General features: G+C 36.9%; 1 protein-coding gene and 1 long non-coding RNA gene across 2 annotated transcripts; both read left to right on the top strand.

Annotated features, from left to right (window-relative positions):
- Positions 1–1,987: 1,987 nt before the first annotated feature.
- LOC110913330 lies at positions 1,988–6,772 on the top strand. The gene is made up of 2 exons (XM_022158167.1): positions 1,988–2,382; positions 6,655–6,772. The coding sequence occupies exons 1-2, from the start codon at positions 1,988–1,990 to the stop codon at positions 6,770–6,772; spliced, it is 513 nt and encodes a 170-aa protein (XP_022013859.1).
- Positions 6,773–11,875: 5,103 nt separating this feature from the next.
- On the top strand, positions 11,876–13,804 carry LOC110914815. Its single transcript, XR_002578619.2, has 3 exons — positions 11,876–11,977; positions 13,398–13,464; positions 13,625–13,804. It is a non-coding gene; the product is annotated as an uncharacterized LOC110914815 (long non-coding RNA).
- The last annotated feature ends 5,771 nt before the right edge of the window (positions 13,805–19,575 follow it).

Here is a 19,575-nt window from a genome sequence, read left to right as displayed (position 1 = left end):
ACTAAATAGGTGCTCCACAGTCTCACCAAGCAGGAAGGAAACAAATGCTCCACCGTCTCAGGGGTGTCTTCACATAAAACACAGACATCCGAAGGAACCAAAATACTTCGTCGAATGAGAGCCGCGCAGGTAGGGATCATGTCAAGATCCGCTCTCAAAACGAAAGAATAATTAATAGTTAGTAGTAGTAGTGCCAACAACAGCAACAGCAGCAACAGCAGCACCAACAACAGCAACATCTCACATTTACTTCGTCGTTTAAGTACACTCTAGGTTGTGAAATTGAAATTCCCAATATTTGTCTTTACATCAAAATTAGAAATTCTTAATAAAGAGGACTTAAAGACTGATATATTAGTTTTATTTATTCATAAATTTATTTATTTGCTTCTCATTAAACAGTACTCTTTATATCCTATACTTCTAAGACCATCCCGAATAAGGGGTTTTTGATCCATTTTTTCTGGCCATGTGGCATTTTTTTGTCATTCTTATTATTGTGGCATATGTTTTTTGGTTGCGTATTTAGCCGCTAGTTCTAAATAAAATTACAGAAATCAACCTTTATGTTATACTCAAACTTCACTTCGTACCTTTCACTATAAAATTGGCAAAAACCAACATTTATGTTCATGTTTTGATACAGGGGTCAACCTTTAACACTAACACTGTTAGATTTCTTGGTTAAGTCACCTCACATGCAAAGCATGTGAGAGTATTTTAGTCTTTTTAAATCCTTATTTAAATAAAGGTTATTTTTTTAAAATATGGAGGCATTACTTATATGGTACTAAATGCACTATTTATACCGATCGCAAGAGCCTTCAGCACCTTTTCGATAAAAAAGAGTTGAACATGCGACAACGCCGTTGGGTCGAACTCTTAAATGATTACGACTGTGCCATTAATTATCATCCAGGCAAAGCTAATGTTGTAGCTGATGCCCTCAGTCGGAAGGAAACTAAACCTAAACGTGTTCGAGCTTTATAACTCACTATCCATTCTAACCTTCCCGACCAAATTCGTTCTGCCCAATCCGAAGCGTTGAAGGACGAGAACCTTCAAGCTGAGTCCATGCGGGGCATGGAGAAACAACTCGTAACCAAATCTGACGGTATTGCTACTTCATTGAGCGAATATGGGTCCCGTTGCATGGTAATCTAAGAGAGCTTGTAATGGATGAAGCGCACAAGTCTCGGTACTCTGTTCATCCGAGTTTTGATAAGATGTATCAGGATATAAAAATCTTGTACTGGTGGCCAAACATGAAAGCGAACATAGCGACATAGGTGAGCAAATGCCTGACTTGCCCGAAAGTCAAAGTGGAATACCCAAAACCGTCTGGTTTGCTTCAGCAACCAGAAATGCCTATGTGGAAATGGGAACAAATTTCCATGGATTTTGTCACCGGCTTACCAAGAACTCAAAGCAGAAACGATACCATCTGGGTGATCGTTGATTGTCTGACAAAATCTGCACACTTCCTTGCGATCAAGGAAACTGACAATTTTTCGCAGCCTGCTAGTATTTACTTGAAGGAAGTAGTTTCTAGGCACAGGGTGCCGACCTCTATCATTTCTGATCACGATCCGCGTTTTGCATCCGATTTATAGTAAGTGATGCACAAATCTTTCGGCTCACGTCTAGACATGAGCACCGCTTATCACCCTCAGACGTATGGTCAAAGTGAACAAACCATCCAGACACTCGAAGACATGTTGCGAGCATGTGTGATCGATTTTGGTAAAGGTTGGGAAAGACATTTACCTTTGGTAGAGTTTTCCTACAACAATAGTTACCACTCTAGCATTCAGGCAGCTACGTACGAGGTGTTGTACAGACGGAAATGCCGATCTCCTCTTTGTTGGGCTGAGGTGGGTGACAGCCAAATCACGGGTCCAGAACTTGTACTCGAAACTTCTAAGAAGATTGTTCAAAACAGAAATCGTATGGCGGTAGCACGTGATCGCCAGAAAAGCTAGCCAACATGCGTAGAAAACCCTTGGAATTCATCGTGGGCGATCGTGTTTTATTGAAAGTCTCACCCTGGAAGGGTGTAGTTCATTTTGGGAAATGCAGCAAGCTCAATCAGCGTTATGTTGGGCCGTTCACGATTCTGGAAAGAATCGGTAGGGTGGCTTACAGGCTTGAGTTGCCTGATGAAGTTGGCAATGTTCACGACGTTTTTCACGTCTTTAATCTAAAGAAGTGTTTGTGCGATGAAACACTTGTGGTTCCTCTTCAAGAACTAAAGATCGATGACAAGCTGCATTTTATTGCGGAACCCGTCGAAATCATGGACAGGGAAGTTATGGTCCGTAAACACAGTCGTATACCTATTGTGAGAGTTCGTTGGAACTCAAGACGTGGACCGGAGTTCAGGTGAGGATAAAATGATGCTCAAGTATCCTCACTTATTCAAAACTGTCGAACCTAACCCTGATGCAACTAGTGAATTTCAGGACGAAATTCCCTTTCAAGTTGGGGATGATGTGGTACCCAAGGAAAATCCATAGTCATCGTGACTTACCGTTTCATTTCTCTAAGTCTGCTTATCAAATTTCGGAACGAAATTTCTTTCAAGTTGGGGATGATGTGACAACCCGCAACTTCGGGTTACTACTTTAACCTAACCACAATTAATTAAATCATACATTCATGGCACTACATTTTAACTAGGGTTAGTTAAATGAGTCTACGTTGGTAATTTGGGGAATTACCAGAACACATACATGATAACTCACGAACATTGGTAACTAACGCGAATAATAATTATAAACGGATGGTTTATACGAAACTTATGTGCTGCTTAGCAAATACGTGAATTATGTGCTTTAAGTGTGAATTACAAGATGGTATGTTCTATTTATGTGAAAAGTAATAATTACGAGTGTATCATGACATTTAGGGAAAGTTATAATATTATATAACACAAACCCTAGCCACTCCCCATCATTCCACTCGTTGAAACCTCCTCTCCAATTATTTGGGCATCACACAAGTTCTACACAATCATTTGCATTTCCATCCATCAATCTTTCAAGAACCAACCTTAAATCATTTTAAGGTAAGGTTTATATTACACTTGTGGTGTTGATTCTTTGATTCATATGAACCCTAGATATACAAACAACTTGGGTTTTATTCAAAACTGATGAATGCGTAATAATTGCTAGATTGATCGAATTGTATGATTGCTATTAGTCATTTTGAATGCCGTTTGATGTGTATGGATGATAAACTATCATTTAGATTTTTTATGTGATTGATTACTGTAAAAAGAGGGTTTTTTGTCGTAGGTTCTATAATTGAAAACTGTGTGATTACTGAATTGGGAAGAAAACTGTCAGACCTTGTGAAGTCACAAGTGTCCGTATTTGTTAAACAACCAAGTGCCCGCATTTGTTAAAAGGTTCAATGTCCGTATTTGTGATGATTGAACATAGTCCGCATTTGTCAACAAATATAAGGATCCGCACTTAATGGTTTTATTACGTTCGCACATAAGGTTTCAAAAGAGGTCTGCATTTAAGGTTTCAACACAGTCCGCACTTAGAACGATTTCGTGTGTCCGCACTTAACCTTAGGATCATATGTCCGCAGTTAATGTTTCATATAGTGTTTTAACATATAAATATATGTGGGTGTCCGCACTTATTAGAAAATATATGAGTCCGCACTTGACTTCCATCCGGTTGTCCACACTTAATAAATTTTTGAAGTCCGCACATATTTGAAGTTTAAAAGTCATCCGCACATATTAAGTTAATATGTCTGAACTTGTGTTAAAAGATTACAAGGTCCGCACATATTTAACACAAGGGGTCCGAACTTGTGTATCAAAAAAAAGGTCCGAATTTATTTAAACTATTATGTCCGAACATATTAATGGAGGTTGGTCCGAATATATTGATAATTCAGAATTGTTGTCCGGCTTTGGTTATAATATTAATACCTCAGGATTTAATGTGATGAAGGAAGTATAAAAGTCCATATTAAATTGTTTTCCATGATTTCATCGGTTAGTGGGCCGACAAATTATTTATTATAGGGGCCCGCTTGTTAAAGCATGATCCGATTACCTATATTAATTAAATAGGATATTAATATATAGTGTTTAGATAAGAACCTATATATATATATATATATATATATATATATAGGCAAAATTGCACTTTTCGTCCTTTATGTTTTAGGGTTTCTACAGGCGCTGTCCTTTAAGTTTAAAAATTACACTCTATGTCCTTTATGTTTGCAACCTATAACAGGCGGTGTCCTTTCTTGTCAACCCAGTTAACTTTTGGTGTTAAAACCCCTCTTTGTAAAACTCTTTAACAACAGGGACCATATGTGTAATTTTTAAAACCCCACATCTTCTCCTTAATATATCTGGTAAAGCACCGTTCCTCTGTTCCACCTTCTTCTTCGCCACACAAACCAGATCCCGTTAAACCCCTGTTCTAATCAAGCCAACAACAGCCAACTTTACGATGCAGACCACGCTCTCTCTGATTTATCACAAATTCTGGCCAGCCAATAGCTTGGTTCTAGATCGGTTCGCGCAGGAACTTCGTCTTCGTCTTTGAGTTGGAACCCGGAACCTGGAAATTCACTTTCACACCCTTTTCTTCTTCATATATATACACCACCATAAACCCTAAATAATTAAACTTTATCTCGCAGATCCATGTGAGTTCCACAATAAACCCTAAATTTCAAGTAATTAAAAATATAACTGAAAACAAACGGAGGTAGTAATAGATTACCGATTCAGATGAGAAGAAGCTGTGTGAAAAAGAACCGCCGGAGGTGGATCTCCGGGACGGAATGCGAAGACCACGTGATACGCACCGCCACATATTTGTCTATGTGTGTATCAAAGTGTGTATCTATGTGTATATATATATGTGATGTTATATATAGGCTGCTATTGGTGAACAGTGATAGGAAGAGAAAGGAGAAAAGGAGTGAGTGCGGCTTGCTATAATGAAGAAGATGGACTGGTACAATTGTTGGGTATTATGCCTAAATTGCCATTGCTTTGATGTATATTTTTCTGGAAAAAGAAAGAAAATGGAAAAGGGGAAGGGTAAATTCTTTATTTTGATCCATTTAATCAAAGACTGAATTATAAACTTCTCAAATTATTGTTTAATTCGATTAACTATAACTATTTACATAAAAGGTCCCTCATGTTTGAAGTTGAGAGAGACAAGGGATTTTAACATTAAAAGGGAACTGGGTTTATGAGAAAGGACACCCCCTGTTATAGGTTGCAAACATAAAGGACATAGAGTGTAATTTTTAAACTTAAAGGACAGCGCCTGTAGAAACCCTGAAACATAAAGGACGAAAAGTGCAATTTAGCCTATATATATATATATATATATATATATTGTTGTTGGTGGGCCTTTTTGTCTGAATTTATAAGTACTATACTTGTTCCAAATTTATTATCAGTAATGCATCCGTGCTAACATCCAACTGTGTGTCACTGTATGTACTGTATGCTATACTTGTTGACTTGTAATCAAAAAGCATTTGTTGTTTGGACAAATAGGGTATTGCATAACCCTATATACACATACTCATATCTAACATACCTTAGGTCGTGTGTAACAGACCTAGCATACCATTAACGCATAGAACTACGTAACAATACCGAGCAAACTAAGGTGAGTTCGCTACTCTTTCACAAGCATGCGTCCCGAGGGGGGCAAACAAACTAATATTCCTGGGAGGAATACTTTAAACTAAACACTTACATGATTTTCGTTAAACAAAACTGTGAACTCGCCAGCTTTATGCGGATACACTTTTTCTGCATGCTTGTAGGTCGTTAGATGCATCACGAAATGGAACTTGCAGTCTGGGAAGCCGGTGTCGTCATGGGTCGTGTCGTTTGTGAAGACATTTAATATTTACTGATGTTTCTAAACAAAATGGTGTTGGATTGGTTAAACGATAAATTATGCTTCCGCTGAACGTATACTTGTTTTAGTCAGATGTTTTGAAATGCACTTTTCACGTGGAATGAGATTTTGAGTTATTATTTTACTGTTAGTTCAATGTGATTAGTGGCCAGATCCTGGTACGTCACACGCCTCACGGTGGATTCTGCATGTGGTAATTTGAGGGTGTGACAGTTTGGTATCAGAGCCACTGGTTATAGTGAACTAGGTTTTAAAACATTTTTTTATAAAACCAGACTATAACCGAATCAGTTCCGAAAGCGACCCTGACACTCCGCTCCAGTTTGCAAGGTTCGTCTTTATTTACTGTATACATTACATATCTAGCATACACATACACATTTCATTGCATATAGTTGCTTTCCCAGTATCATAGCATCTCTAGAACTTCGTGATCTTTATCGTTTTGACAACACTTTAGCTTTTAACACTCGAATATGAGGATCTTTTGACACAAGTTAAAAGGAACTGAGATGAACATGCAAATCACGTTATCATTACGGGTGCACACGTAATAATAATGTGGGGTGCATGTGAGTCCTAGTGAGGCTTAGCAAGTGTGAAAGGATTCTGGCCCATTATCCGACATAATTGGGGATTCAACAATCTATAGGAGTCACAGCGATGATTGACTTCTACTCAATCGTGATCCTTACTCTTTCCACTCTTCTTGTGGATGCAGAATCATGAGTGGACGTTGTGGTGGACACGGCGGTGGACGTGGCAATATCATCATGACTCAGGCAGAGTTAACGGATCTCATCAATACGCGTGTGGCTGAAGCTTTAGCAGCTCAGTAAGCTGGTACGAGACTTACGACAAGACGATTCTTGTTCTTTATTCACATACTTAAACTCTCATTCGTGCGTTATACGTTCTTTCACCTCCAGGTCAACACGTGAACCAGAACCAGAACAATCCGCCTGTCTGTAAATTCAAGGTGCTCATGGATTGCAAGCCACAAACTTTCAATGGAACTGAAGGAGCGGTGTGACTTCTCCACTGGTTTGAGAAGGCTGAATCGGCATTTGCTATGTGTAACTGTCCGGCTGGGGATAAGCTGAAGTATGCTTCAGGCACACTAGAGGATGCTTCCTTAACTTGGTGGAACGCCCAAGTTTAGATGCTTGGGATTGAAATGGCGAATGCTACTACATGGATTGATTTCAAGGAATTGATTCGGGAGGAGTACTGTCCTCGTGATCAAATTCAAAAGCTGGAGAACGAGTAATATCATCTGAAGATGGTGGGATCCGAGATTGAGGCCTATACGAAGCGTTCTTATGAGCTTGCCAACATGTGCCCTGATTTATCGAACCCGCCCTACAAGAGAATTGAGTTGTATATCAATGGGTTGGCGCCACAGATCAAAAGTATGGTTACTGCGGTGAATCTCGATATCTTACCACGGATTATCCATCTAGCCCACAAGATTATTGATCAAGAAGTCGAACGTTGTTCACTACCAGAGCGTGGTGTTGTGACTACTCCTGCTACCGTCAACAAACGAAAGTGGAATGACTCAGACATGGCCTCCAACATCAACCAACAACAGAAGAAGGCTGATAACAACAACCGCAACTTCAACCAGGCTTCCTATGCAAATCAGAACCATGGCAATAATCAGAATCAGGGTTCTTACACAGGCAAGTAGCCAAAGTGCAATAAGTGCAACTACCATCATTACGGCCAGTGCACCCGAACCAAACAGAGGTGTGACAAGGTGGGTTATATGACGAAAGACTGCATAACTCCGTTCCCAAAACAACAGCAACAGCAACATCAATAGCAGCAACAACCGCCGCAACAACAGAGACAGCAACCGCAGCAAAATCAGGGTAATCGGAAGGGATGCTTCCAGTGTGGAAGTGAGGGTCATTTCAAGATGGATTGCCCACAGTTGAACCAGAACGCCAACAACAACAATGTTGGGAACCACAACAACTACGTTGGGAACCACAACAACAACAATGGTAACAACGACAGAAATGGTGCTCGTGGGAGGGCATTCACGATTGGCGCCTGTGACGCCAGGAACGATGGCAACGTCGTGACCGGTACGTTTTTTGTGAACAATCTTTTCGCCTCTGTTTTATTCGATTCTGGTGCCGATTGGAGTTACGTGTCCTTGAAATTCAGTAGACTGTTAGGATCGACCCAAACACCTCTTGAAACCAAACATATTGTGGAATTGGCTGATGGTAAGCCAATTGAAGCGTCTCATGTTCACGTTGGGTGCAAACTCGACCTTCTAGGTCAACTGTTTGAAATTGATCTTCTTCCCGTCACTCTTGGTAGTTTTGACATAGTCGCCGATATGCACTGGTTGTCCAAACACCGAGCTGAAATTCTCTGCAAAGAGAAGATCGTCCGTATTCCTCTCCCTATTGGGGACTCACTGTCTATTCAAGGTCATCGGAGTGGTGCTACGGTTGACATCATTTCAGCTATGAAAGCCCAGAAGTGCATACGGAAGGGTTACCTTGATATTCTAGCTCTCGTTACCGATACTCAGTCTGAGGAAAAGAATATCGAAGACATTCAAGTCGTTCGTGACTTTTCTGATGTGTTTCCCGAGGAACTTCCAGGACTACCTCCACATTGACAGGTGGAATTCCAAATCGAACTCACGTCAGGAGTAGCTCTGATTGCCCGTGCTCCTTATCGTCTTGCACCGGGAGAGTTGCAAGAGCTGTCAAATCAACTCCAGGAACTGTTAGATAGAGGTTTTATCTGACCTAGTTCTTCGCCGTGGAGAGCCCTAGTCCTATTTGTGAAGAAGAAAGACGGGTCTTTCCGCATGTGTATCGACTACCGCGAACTCAATAAGGTGACGGTCAAGAACCGTTATACCCTACCTCACATTGACGATCCGTTTGACCAGTTGCAAGGGTCAACCTTCTATTTAAAAATCGATTTAAGATCGGGCTTTCATCAGTTGAGAGTCCAAGAGGAAGATATTCCCAAAACAGCTTTCCGAACGCGGTATGACCATTAGGAGTTTTTAGTCTTGCCATTCGGTTAACTAACGCACCTGCTATCTTCATGGATCTTATGAAACGTGTGTGCAAACTGTATCATGATGATTTCATCATCGTGTTTATCATGACATTCTGATCTATTTTAAGAGCAAGGAGGATCATGAGCGACACTTGCGTCTTATCTTGGAACTCTTGAGGAAGGAACAACTCTACGCGAAATTCTCTAAGTGTGATTTCTGGATTCGAGAAGTACACTTTCTTGGTCACGTGATCAACGAATCATGGATACATGTTAATCCAGCAAAGATCGATTTTTTAAGGAATTGGGCGACACCTAAGACTCCTGCGGAGGTGCGACAATTTCTTGGTCTCGCGGGGTACTATCGTAGATTTATTGAGGGATTCTAAAAAATCGCTCAACCTCTTACCGCTCTAACTCAGAAAGGTGTCACTTATTCATGGGGAGCGAATCAGGAGAAGGCCTCTCAGCTTTTGAAACAAAAACTTTGCAGTGCACCGATACTGTCCTTACCCGATGGTACGGATGACTTCATGGTGTACTATGATGCATCTATTCAAGGTATCGGTTGCGTTTTGATGCAACGCGAGAAAAAGTGATAGCCTACGCTTCTCGACAGTTGAAGGTTCACGAGAAGAATTACACAACTCACAACTTGGAGTTGGGAGCCGTGGTCTTTGCACTTAAAATCTAGAGGCATTACTTGTACGATATTAAATGCGCTATTTATACCGATCACAAGAGCCTTCAACACATTTTCGATCAGAAAGAGTTGAACATGCGACAGCGTCGCTGGGTCGAACTCTTAAACGATTACGACTGTGCCATTAAGTATCATCCAGGCAAAGCTAGCGTTGTAGCTGATGCCCTTAGTCGGAAGGAAACTAAACCTAAACGTGTTCGAGCTTTACAACTCACTATCCATTCTAACCTTCCCGGCCAGATTCATTCTGTCAAAACCGAAGCGTTGAAGGACTAGAACCTTCAAGCTGAGTCCATACGGGGCATGGAGAAACAACTCGTAACCAAATCTGACGGTATTTTCTACTTCATGGAGTGAATATGGGTCCAGTTGCATGGTAATCTGAGAGATCTTGTGATGGATGAAAGGTACGAGTCTCGATATTCTGTTTATCCGGGTTCTGATAAGATGTATCAGGATCTGAAAATCTTGTACTTGTGTCAAAACATGCAAGCGGACATAGCGACATATGTGAGCAAATGCCTGACTTGCACGAAAGTCAAAGTGGAATACCAAAAACCATCTAGTTTGCTTCAGCAACCAGAACTGCCTATGTAGAAATGGGAACATATTTCCATGGATTTTATCACTAGCTTACCAAGAACTCAAAGCGGAAACGAAACCATCTGGGAGATCGTCGATCGTCTGACAAAATCTGCACACTTCCTTGCGATCAAGGAAACTGACAAGTTTTCGCAGCTTGCTAGTATTTACTTCAAGGAAGTAGTTTGTAAGCACGGGATGCCGACCTCTATCATTTCTGATTGCGATCCGCGTTTTGCGTCTGATTTGTGGCAAGCGATGCACAAATCATTCGCCTCACGTCTAGACATGAGCTCCGCTTATCACCATCAGGCGGATGATCAAAGTGAACGAACCATCCAGACACTCAAAGACATGCTGCGAGCATGTGTGATCGATTTTGGTAAAGGTTGGGAAAGACATTTACCTTTGGTAGAGTTTTCCTACAACAATAGTTACCACTCTAGCATTCAGGCAGCTCTGTTCAAGGCGTTGTATAGACGGAAATGCCGATCTCCTCTTTGTTGGGCTGAGGTGGGTGACAGCCAAATCACGGGTCCAGAACTTGTACTCGAAACTTCTAAGAAGATTGTTCAAATCAGAAATCGTATGGCGGCAACACATGATCGCCAGAAAAGCTACGCCGACAAGCGTAGGAAACCCTTGGAATTCGCTGTGGGCGATCGTTTTTATTGAAAGTATCACCCTGGAAGGGTGTAGTTCATTTTGGGAAATGCGGCAAGCTCAATCTGCGTTATATTGGGTCGTTCAGGATTCTGGAAAGAATCGGTAAGGTGGCTTACAGGCTTAAGTTGCCTAATGAACTTGGCAACGTTCACGACTTTTTCACGTCTCTAATCTAAAGAAGTGTTTATCCGATGAAACACTTGTGGTTCCTCTTCAAGAATTGAAAATCGATGACAAGTTGCAGTTTATTGAGGAACCCGTCGAAATCATGGACAGGGAAGTTATGGTCCGTAAACACAGTCGTATACTCGTATACCTATTGTGAGAGTTCATTGGAACTCAAGACGTGGACCGGAGTTCACGTGGGAACGTGAGGATAAAATGATGCTCAAGTATACTCACTTATTCAAAACTGCTGAACCTAACCCTGATGCAACTAGTGAATTTCGGGACGAAATTCCCTTTCAAGTTAGGGATGATGTGGTACCCGAGGAAAATCCACAGTCATCATGACTTACCGTTTCATTTCTCTGAGACAGGTTATCAAATTTCGGGACAAAATTTCTTTCAAGTTGGGGATGATGTGACAACCAGCAACTTCATGTTACTACTTTAACCTAACCACGGTTAATTAAATCATACATTCATAGCACTGCATTTAACTAGGGTTAGTTAAATAAGTCTACGTTGGTAATTCGGGGAATTACCGGAACACATACATGATAACTCTTGAACATTGGCAACTAACGTGAACAATAATTATAAACGAATGGTTTATACGAAACTTATGTGCTGCTTAGCAAATACTTTAGTTATGTGCTTTAAGTGTGAATTACAATATGGTATGTGCTATTTATGTGAAAGTTAATAATTATGGGTGTATCATGACATTTAGGGAAAGTTATAATCTTATATAACACAAACCCTAGCCACTCCCCATCATTCCACTTGTTGAAACCTCCTCTCCAATCATTTGGGCATCACACAAGTTCTACACAATCATTTGCATTTCCATCCATCAATCTTTCAAGAACCAACCCTAAATTAATTTACGGTAGGGTTTATATTACACTTGTGGTGTTGATTCTTTGATTCATACAAACCCTAGATATCCAAACAACTTGTGTTTTATTCATGACTGATGAATGCGTGAAAATTACTAGATTGATCGAATTATATGATTGTTATTAGTCATTTTGAATGATGTTTGATGTGTATGGATGATAAACTATCATTTTGATTTTTGATGTGATTGATTACTGCAAAAAGAGTGTTTTTTTCGTAGGTTCCATAATTGAAAACTGTATGATTACTGAACTGGGAAGAAAACTGTCAGACCTTTTGAAGTCACAAGTGTCCGTATTTGTTAAACAACCAAGTGTCCGCATTTGTTAAAATGTTCAATATCCGTATTTGTGATGATTGAACATAGTCCGCTTTTATCAACAAATCTAAGGATCCGCACTTAATGGTTTTATTAAGTTCGCACATAAGGTTTCAAAAGAGGTCTGCATTTAAGGTTTCAACACAGTCCGCACTTAGAACGATTTCATATGTCCACACTTAACCTTAGGATCATATGTCCGCACTTAGTGTTTCTTATACTATCCGCACATATAAATATATGTGGGTGTCCGCATTTAGGGACCAATATAATGTACGCACTGATTAGAAAATATATGAGTCCGCACTTGACTTCCATCTGGTTGTCCACACTTAATAAATTTTTGAAGTCCGCACATATTTGAAGTTTAAAAGTCATCCGCACATATTAAGTTAAAATGTCCGAACTTGTGTTAAAAGATTACAAGGTCCGCACATATTTAACACAAGGGGTCCGAACTTGTGTATCAAAAAAAGGTCCAAATTTATTTAAACTATTATGTCCGCACATATTAATGGAGGTTGGTCCGAATATATTGATAATTCAGAATTGTTGTCCAGCTTTGGTTATAATTTTAATACCTCAGGATTTAATGTGAACAAGGAAGTATAAAAGTCCATATTAAATTGTTTTCCATGATTTCATCAGTTAGTGGGCCGACAAATTATTTATTATGTGGACCGGGTGTCCGAATTACTCTTATAATATTCAAAATAGTGATATAAGAAAACTACCAATCAAAGGTACATAATAACTATGTGGGCCGGACATACAAAGGGATATGGGGGCCGGCTTGTTAAAGCATGATCCGATTACATATATTAATTAAATGGGATATTAATATATAGTGTTTAGATAAGAACCTATATATGTATATTGTTGTTGGTGGGCCTCTTTGTCTGAATTTATAAGTACTATACTTGTTCCAAAATTATTATCGGTAAATGCATCCGTGCTAACATCCAATTGTGTGTTACTGTATGTACTGTATGCTATACTTGTTGACTTGTAATCAAAAAGCATTTGTTGTTTGGACAAATAGGGTATTGCATAACCCTATATACACATACTCATATCTACCGTACCTTAGGTCACGTGTAACGGACCTGGCATTTCATTAATGCGTAGAAGTACGTTACAATACCAAGCAAACTAAGGTGAGTTCACTACTCTTTCACAAGCATGCGTCCCGGGGGGACAAACAAACTGATATTCCTGGGAGGAATACTTTTAAACTAAACACTTACATGATTTTCGTTAAACAAAACTGCGAACCCGTCAGCTTTATGCGGATACACTTTTTCTGCATGCTTGCAGGTTGTTAGATGCATCACGAAATGGAACTTACAGTCTGGGAAGCCGGTGTCGTCATGGGTCGTGTCGTTTGTGAAGACATTTAATATTTACTGATGTTTCTTAACAAAATGGTGTTGGATTGGTTAAACGATAAATTATGTTTCCGCTGAACATATACTTGTTTTAATAAGATATTTTGAAATGCACGTTTCACGTTGAATGAGATTTCGAGTTATTATTTTACTATTAGTTCAATGTGATTAGTGGCTAGATCCTGGTACGTCACACGCCTCGCGGTGGATTCCGCATGTGGTAATTTGAGGGTGTGACATATAATGCACATCCACAAGATGATTATATTAGTCATCAATGTCATGACTATCATTCTTATGGATTTTCTTTACCATTTTTCGCATTTGATTCTATTATAGGTCAGTTTGACTTATAAAAGTCAAACTGCCAAATGACATGTATAAATGTACTAACGCTTTGATAAAACTCACTTAGACATTTTATCAATCACTTGGTAAGCATCATTTTTAAGGCTATCATTTTTAGCTAACTTTGCCATCCAATTTACCTTATTTCTTTCAAATCAACAAGATATACTTAACAATATCAAGTTAGTATAAACTTTCAAGCCTCATAAACTAATTCGTCAATTTATAACATTACAATTGGGGTCTTCATCTCTTATGCAAAAACCCATTTCACCCAAGAATTAGACATTCATCCGAACACCTAAATTATTCAAGTTCTTCATACATTCTTATAAACATGATGATTTCAAACACATTTCAAGTTCAATATAACAGTGATTTCATGCTATCATCAAAACTCATTTCATGTCATATATGAACATATACTTAAATATCTAAATTATTCAAGTATTTCACACATACTTGCAAGTATGATGATCATACACATAATTTCATTATCACTTTCATCATACTATCAAAATAACAAACTCAAGGTTACCATCTTCAACATTCTCTTCATAGAAAATTCATCAAATCTAGGTTTTTAAACATACTATGATCCCCTAGTTTAGGTGATCGATAATTCATGATCATGCGCGAGTTTGAGCTCCAATTTCCCCTTCAATTTTGATGATCTTGGATGAACAAGGGTTTCCCCTTGTCTCCTCCTCCTGATGTTCGACATACACACACACACTATGTGTGTGTTATGTCTAAATTTTTGTTTATAAAACACAAGTTTCCTTTTTTATAACTTTGGTCCCTCAAGTTTAGTTTTGATTAGATAAGGCTACAACTCATTGTTTTATTACCTATTTACATGTTACTAACTAAGTTAATTAGTTCCTAGTTATTTTGTTTATAGGTTAACTTTTACCTCTAACGGTACTTTACCCGCTCTTTAATATTAACGTAATTTGATAACCAAACCCGTTTTCAGGGTGTTACACTTTTCTTTGTTAGAGTAGGAGTGCCTCAACCCAAAATACCTCAAGTACCTAAATCAAAACCAAATCCAAAATCTCCAAACTTTAAAATGTTATATTACGTAGTTAGAAAAGAAAACAAAAAAAATTCATAAGATTGAGACAGTAATATATATGGGTGTGTCATGTGTGCAAATCTCTATGTACAATTTATCTTTTACTTCCCCTTTGAAGTACTACAACTTTTTTGAAGTGTATGTAGATGTTGCTTAGTTGTCTTTCTCTGTCATTGGATAAGGTTGTATTCTCATAACCAATCAATCTTCACCACATTTCCCAATCAAAATCGAGCCTTTTTCAGAGTTTCCCAGATGATTATACGTTGATATTACCATTTTACTATTTCACACATAAACACATGTGTGTTTTATATTCATACTTCACACAATGAATTACCTTCAACATTTTAACCATATTCAAGGATGGATCTCTCAATTATAAATGATAGAAGATAAGTTATTTTTATGTAAACGATGACTTGTTCAAAGGAAAACAGAATATAACTTTGATTAGGTTCATTAACGACGTTTTGTGAACTTGTTCGACGGAAAGTTCGTTTATGTTCGTTTATTTAATAAACGAACGAATAAGAACAAAAAAATTTGTTCCTTTAATTAAGTGAATAAACATGAACACACCTTATGTTCGTAAACGTTCGTTTATATTTGTTCATTTATGTTCGTGAACGTTCGTTTAAATTTTAGTAAATACATAAATAGTTATATTTATATGAATATTAGTTTTTCTAACTACTTATATAAATATAACTAATTATTAATTAAGTTTTCTAGTAAAAAAAGAAATTTTTAAATTTTTCTTAGATCGTAACTAATCACTTACTTAATATTTATATAAAAAAATATTATGAACCCTAACTTAGATGTGTTTTCAGATAAACTGTAATATATTATACTTGTTTGTTTGTGTTCACTAATGTTAAATTGTGTTTGTTTATATTTGTTCCATTACGTTCATTTATGTTCGTTTATGTTCGTTCAATCATGTTAACATTTATGTTTGTTTGTGTTCGTGAACTGTTCATTAGGCTTTAAACGAACACGAACATGCCCGATTTCTTAATGAACGAACACAAACAAAAAAAATGTGTTCGTGTTCGTGTTTGGTTAAAGTTAAATGAACGACACAAACATACATATGTTCGTGTACGTTCGGTTCGTTTATAGGCCTAACTTTGATGGTTTTAATAGATAATTTTTCGTTTTATACAATATAAAAGGTGTACTTGTTTGTTTAAATGATTTAATTAATTACTATGTAACTATGGACAAATTAGCTGTCCATTACTCCATTTAGATATTGTTTTATATATTCAGTCTCGTTTCTTGTTTTTTTGTGTGTATTATTGATGCTCATGCAACCATTGTTGTCAAGAGGTTGTAATCAATGTTTCGTGTCAAAATCTGCTTGGTTATGGATGTTGCATTCTAGATGATTGGAGCCGAGGCTAACCCCGTAAACACGTTATTGGGTTAACTTAGCGCTTTGCAAATTAGGGGGGGGGGGGGGGGGGAGCTTTGACTTGTCAGGGAACTTCCGCACCCCATGAAATATTTTTTTACTATATATGTGATTTAAAGTGTCGCAATTAAATTTTGATACCAACCCATAAGAAAAATTAATTAAAGATTTTTTAAATTTTAAAAATAATTTTGTGATGCCCCACGTGAATTTTGACACGGGCCCTTGAGAATAATTTTTCATAGAGTCATATCGTTGGCCTTCTATGTCTGGTTTTGGATTTGGAGTTGGAGTTGGGGTCTTCTTAGAAGCAGACTCTTTATCCCTAATGATACTCATTTATCTCAGGTGATAGAGGTAAGGTTTGCAAATATCTTACCATCCACAAACCTGACTAATAGTTTAGCTATAGGAGATTATGGTTATTGTTTTTATATTGTTGAGAGGCCCATTACGTGAAATCTAATTTTAAATTCACCTCAAAACTCACTTGATATATCAGTTACTCAACTACATATCTAATACACCTATAACATTATTTATTTCTAGTTTGTAATAACTTCAACATAATATTTGTTATATTTTCTAAGATTACATAGCATATTAATGTATTCAGTTTTGATGTGGGTAAATGGGTTCAAGATATTAAGCAGCTATAATCTAATAGCATACATGTCCCAAAACCTAGAGAGAATAATTTAAAATTAATATCAGACACATCCCAAATGTTTTGGTAATTTTTTCATTGATTTGGGTTTATTTCATTTCACACATCGCCAGTCTGACCGAAAATGACCAAAATGTAACATCCACAAAAAAAATGTCACTAGAAAAATCTGATCCGTTTTGAAAAGCGGGTCCGAACCATTTGTAGACCGTTCGAATAATTATAAACGACATATGTTATATTTGACCTTACTCCGATTTTTATGAAACTTAGGTCATATCATAGAGGAAAATAAGCTTGTCCCAACGGTATGTTCATATTTTTATAAAACATTATATTTTTCGAAGTTATACGAGAAAAACGAGTTAAGTAGCTGAATTAATTATGTGTATATATATATATATATATAGAGAGAGAGAGAGAGGAAGGTTAACGTACATTACGGCTTAACGTACATCACGTACGACAGGTAATTACGCACGTTCATTTTAAAATCACGCACGTTATAACTCAAAAATCCAAAATCACGGATGTTGAAACACAATAATCACGCGTATTGAAAACATTAATCACGCATATTATATAACAAATCACGCACGTTGTTGTACGTTAAGCCGTAATGTACGATATACTTTCTCTCTCTCTCTCTCTCTATATATATATATATATATATATATATAGGGCAAGGATAAATCGAAAACCCATCTCAGTTAAGAAAGCCCAGAAAACTATATATTGGCCATTGATTTGATTAAATCTACGGTTGCCAATATTTTGGAGAATATTGATTTAATTACTTGTGAATAAAATATTAAAAAGGTACTGAAAGGGTATTTTTGGAAAGTGCAGTAAAGTTATGTCACTCATCAATTTTCTAGAAACTCAAATGTACATTTCTTTCATTTTTTATGTTTTCTCTCTCTCTCTCTCTCTGATGGTTTTTAGATTGTTTTAATTTCATTTTGAGTTAATTTCTAAAATCGTCCCTGAGATTTGGGCAGGTTTGCATTTACGTCCAAAATGACACTTTTGTACCAAATTGCCCCCAACGTTTGTAACTTTTTGCCATTTCCATCCAAACCACTAACTTAGTTTATTTTTTCTGTTAAGTTGAGCATATTTGGATGAAACTGACAAATAAAAAACCACAGGGACGATTTTGGCAATTTACTAAAACTCTTTTAAATTTCTTTTATTTAATTAATTGTGTTACATATATAATAAAAAAGAATATACATGCAATTTGTATATGAAAAAAATAATAGCTTTGTCACATAATTTTTATAAATTTTCATCCAACCACTAACTAAGTTAATTTTTCTGTTAAGGCGAAGGATGTTTATAAACTAAGACAGAAATTAATTTTTAATTTTTTATATAGATCAGTTTTATAGAAATAAAATCTACTTAAACCTCTAAATTTTTTTAAAACTAAAATGCTAGTGAACTTATTGAAAAATGTCAAATAAAAAAATCTTATCATATGTACCAAGTTTGTAATTCATCTTCTACTCTTTTAAATTCGCTCCTAAGAAAAAGTAGAAGCCAGTGCCCCCCCTATCAAACAACGTATCGTACCAAATCTTAAAATTACCCAACAAATTGTAATTATATAATGCTATGAACCAAAAGTTTCTTTACTCAAGCCACTCAGAATAAGTATTAGTTAGTGACCCTCATAATCTTAATTAAATAAATGTTTTATTTCTACCAACATATTTCCTAGGTGCTCAACACATTTAAAAAATATGTAACGTTTTGCAATTTTTTTCTATCTCTACAACTAATAAATACTAAAAGTTGTAATCGATGATTGTTATGTGTTGCACACCAATGACGTTTTCTCTTTATAAAACTGATTTATATAAAGAAGTTGTAAATTAATTTCTGTCTTAATTTATAAAGTTTAAAACATCCTTCACCTTAACAGAAAAAATAAACTGAGTTAGTGATTTGGATGAAAATTTATAAAAATTATGTGACAAAACTATTAATTTTTTTTCTAAAAACTCCATGTATATTCTTTTTTATTATGTAGGTAACAAAAATATTTAAATAAAAGAAATTAAAAAGGGTTTGAGTAAATTGTCAAAATCGTCTCTATGGTTTTATATTTGCCAGTTTCATCAAAATATCCTCAACTTAACAGAAAAAATAAACTAAGTTAGTGGTTTGGATGAAAATGGCAAAAAGTTATAAACGTTGGGGGCAATTTGGTACAAAAGTGTCATTTTGGACGAAAATTGCAAACGTGCCCAAACCTCAGGGACGATTTTGGCAATTAACTCTTTCATTTTTTATGTTTCTGTCTTATACTTTTGAATTGTTTTTATGATACGTTTTAAATGCTACGAATGATGT

This window comes from Helianthus annuus, chromosome 15 (genome assembly GCF_002127325.2).
Source record: "Helianthus annuus cultivar XRQ/B chromosome 15, HanXRQr2.0-SUNRISE, whole genome shotgun sequence".
Taxonomy (NCBI): domain Eukaryota; kingdom Viridiplantae; phylum Streptophyta; class Magnoliopsida; order Asterales; family Asteraceae; genus Helianthus; species Helianthus annuus.
This window is presented reverse-complemented; position numbering and strand designations above follow the sequence as displayed.

Coding starts and splice junctions, on each gene's coding strand:
- LOC110913330 (XM_022158167.1), top strand. CDS start 1,988: ATGCGTAGAAAACCCTTGGAATTCATCGTGGGCGATCGTGTTTTATTG. Junction 2,383..6,654: donor AGACGTGGACCGGAGTTCAG/GTGAGGATAAAA, acceptor TTGTGGATGCAG/AATCATGAGTGGACGTTGTG.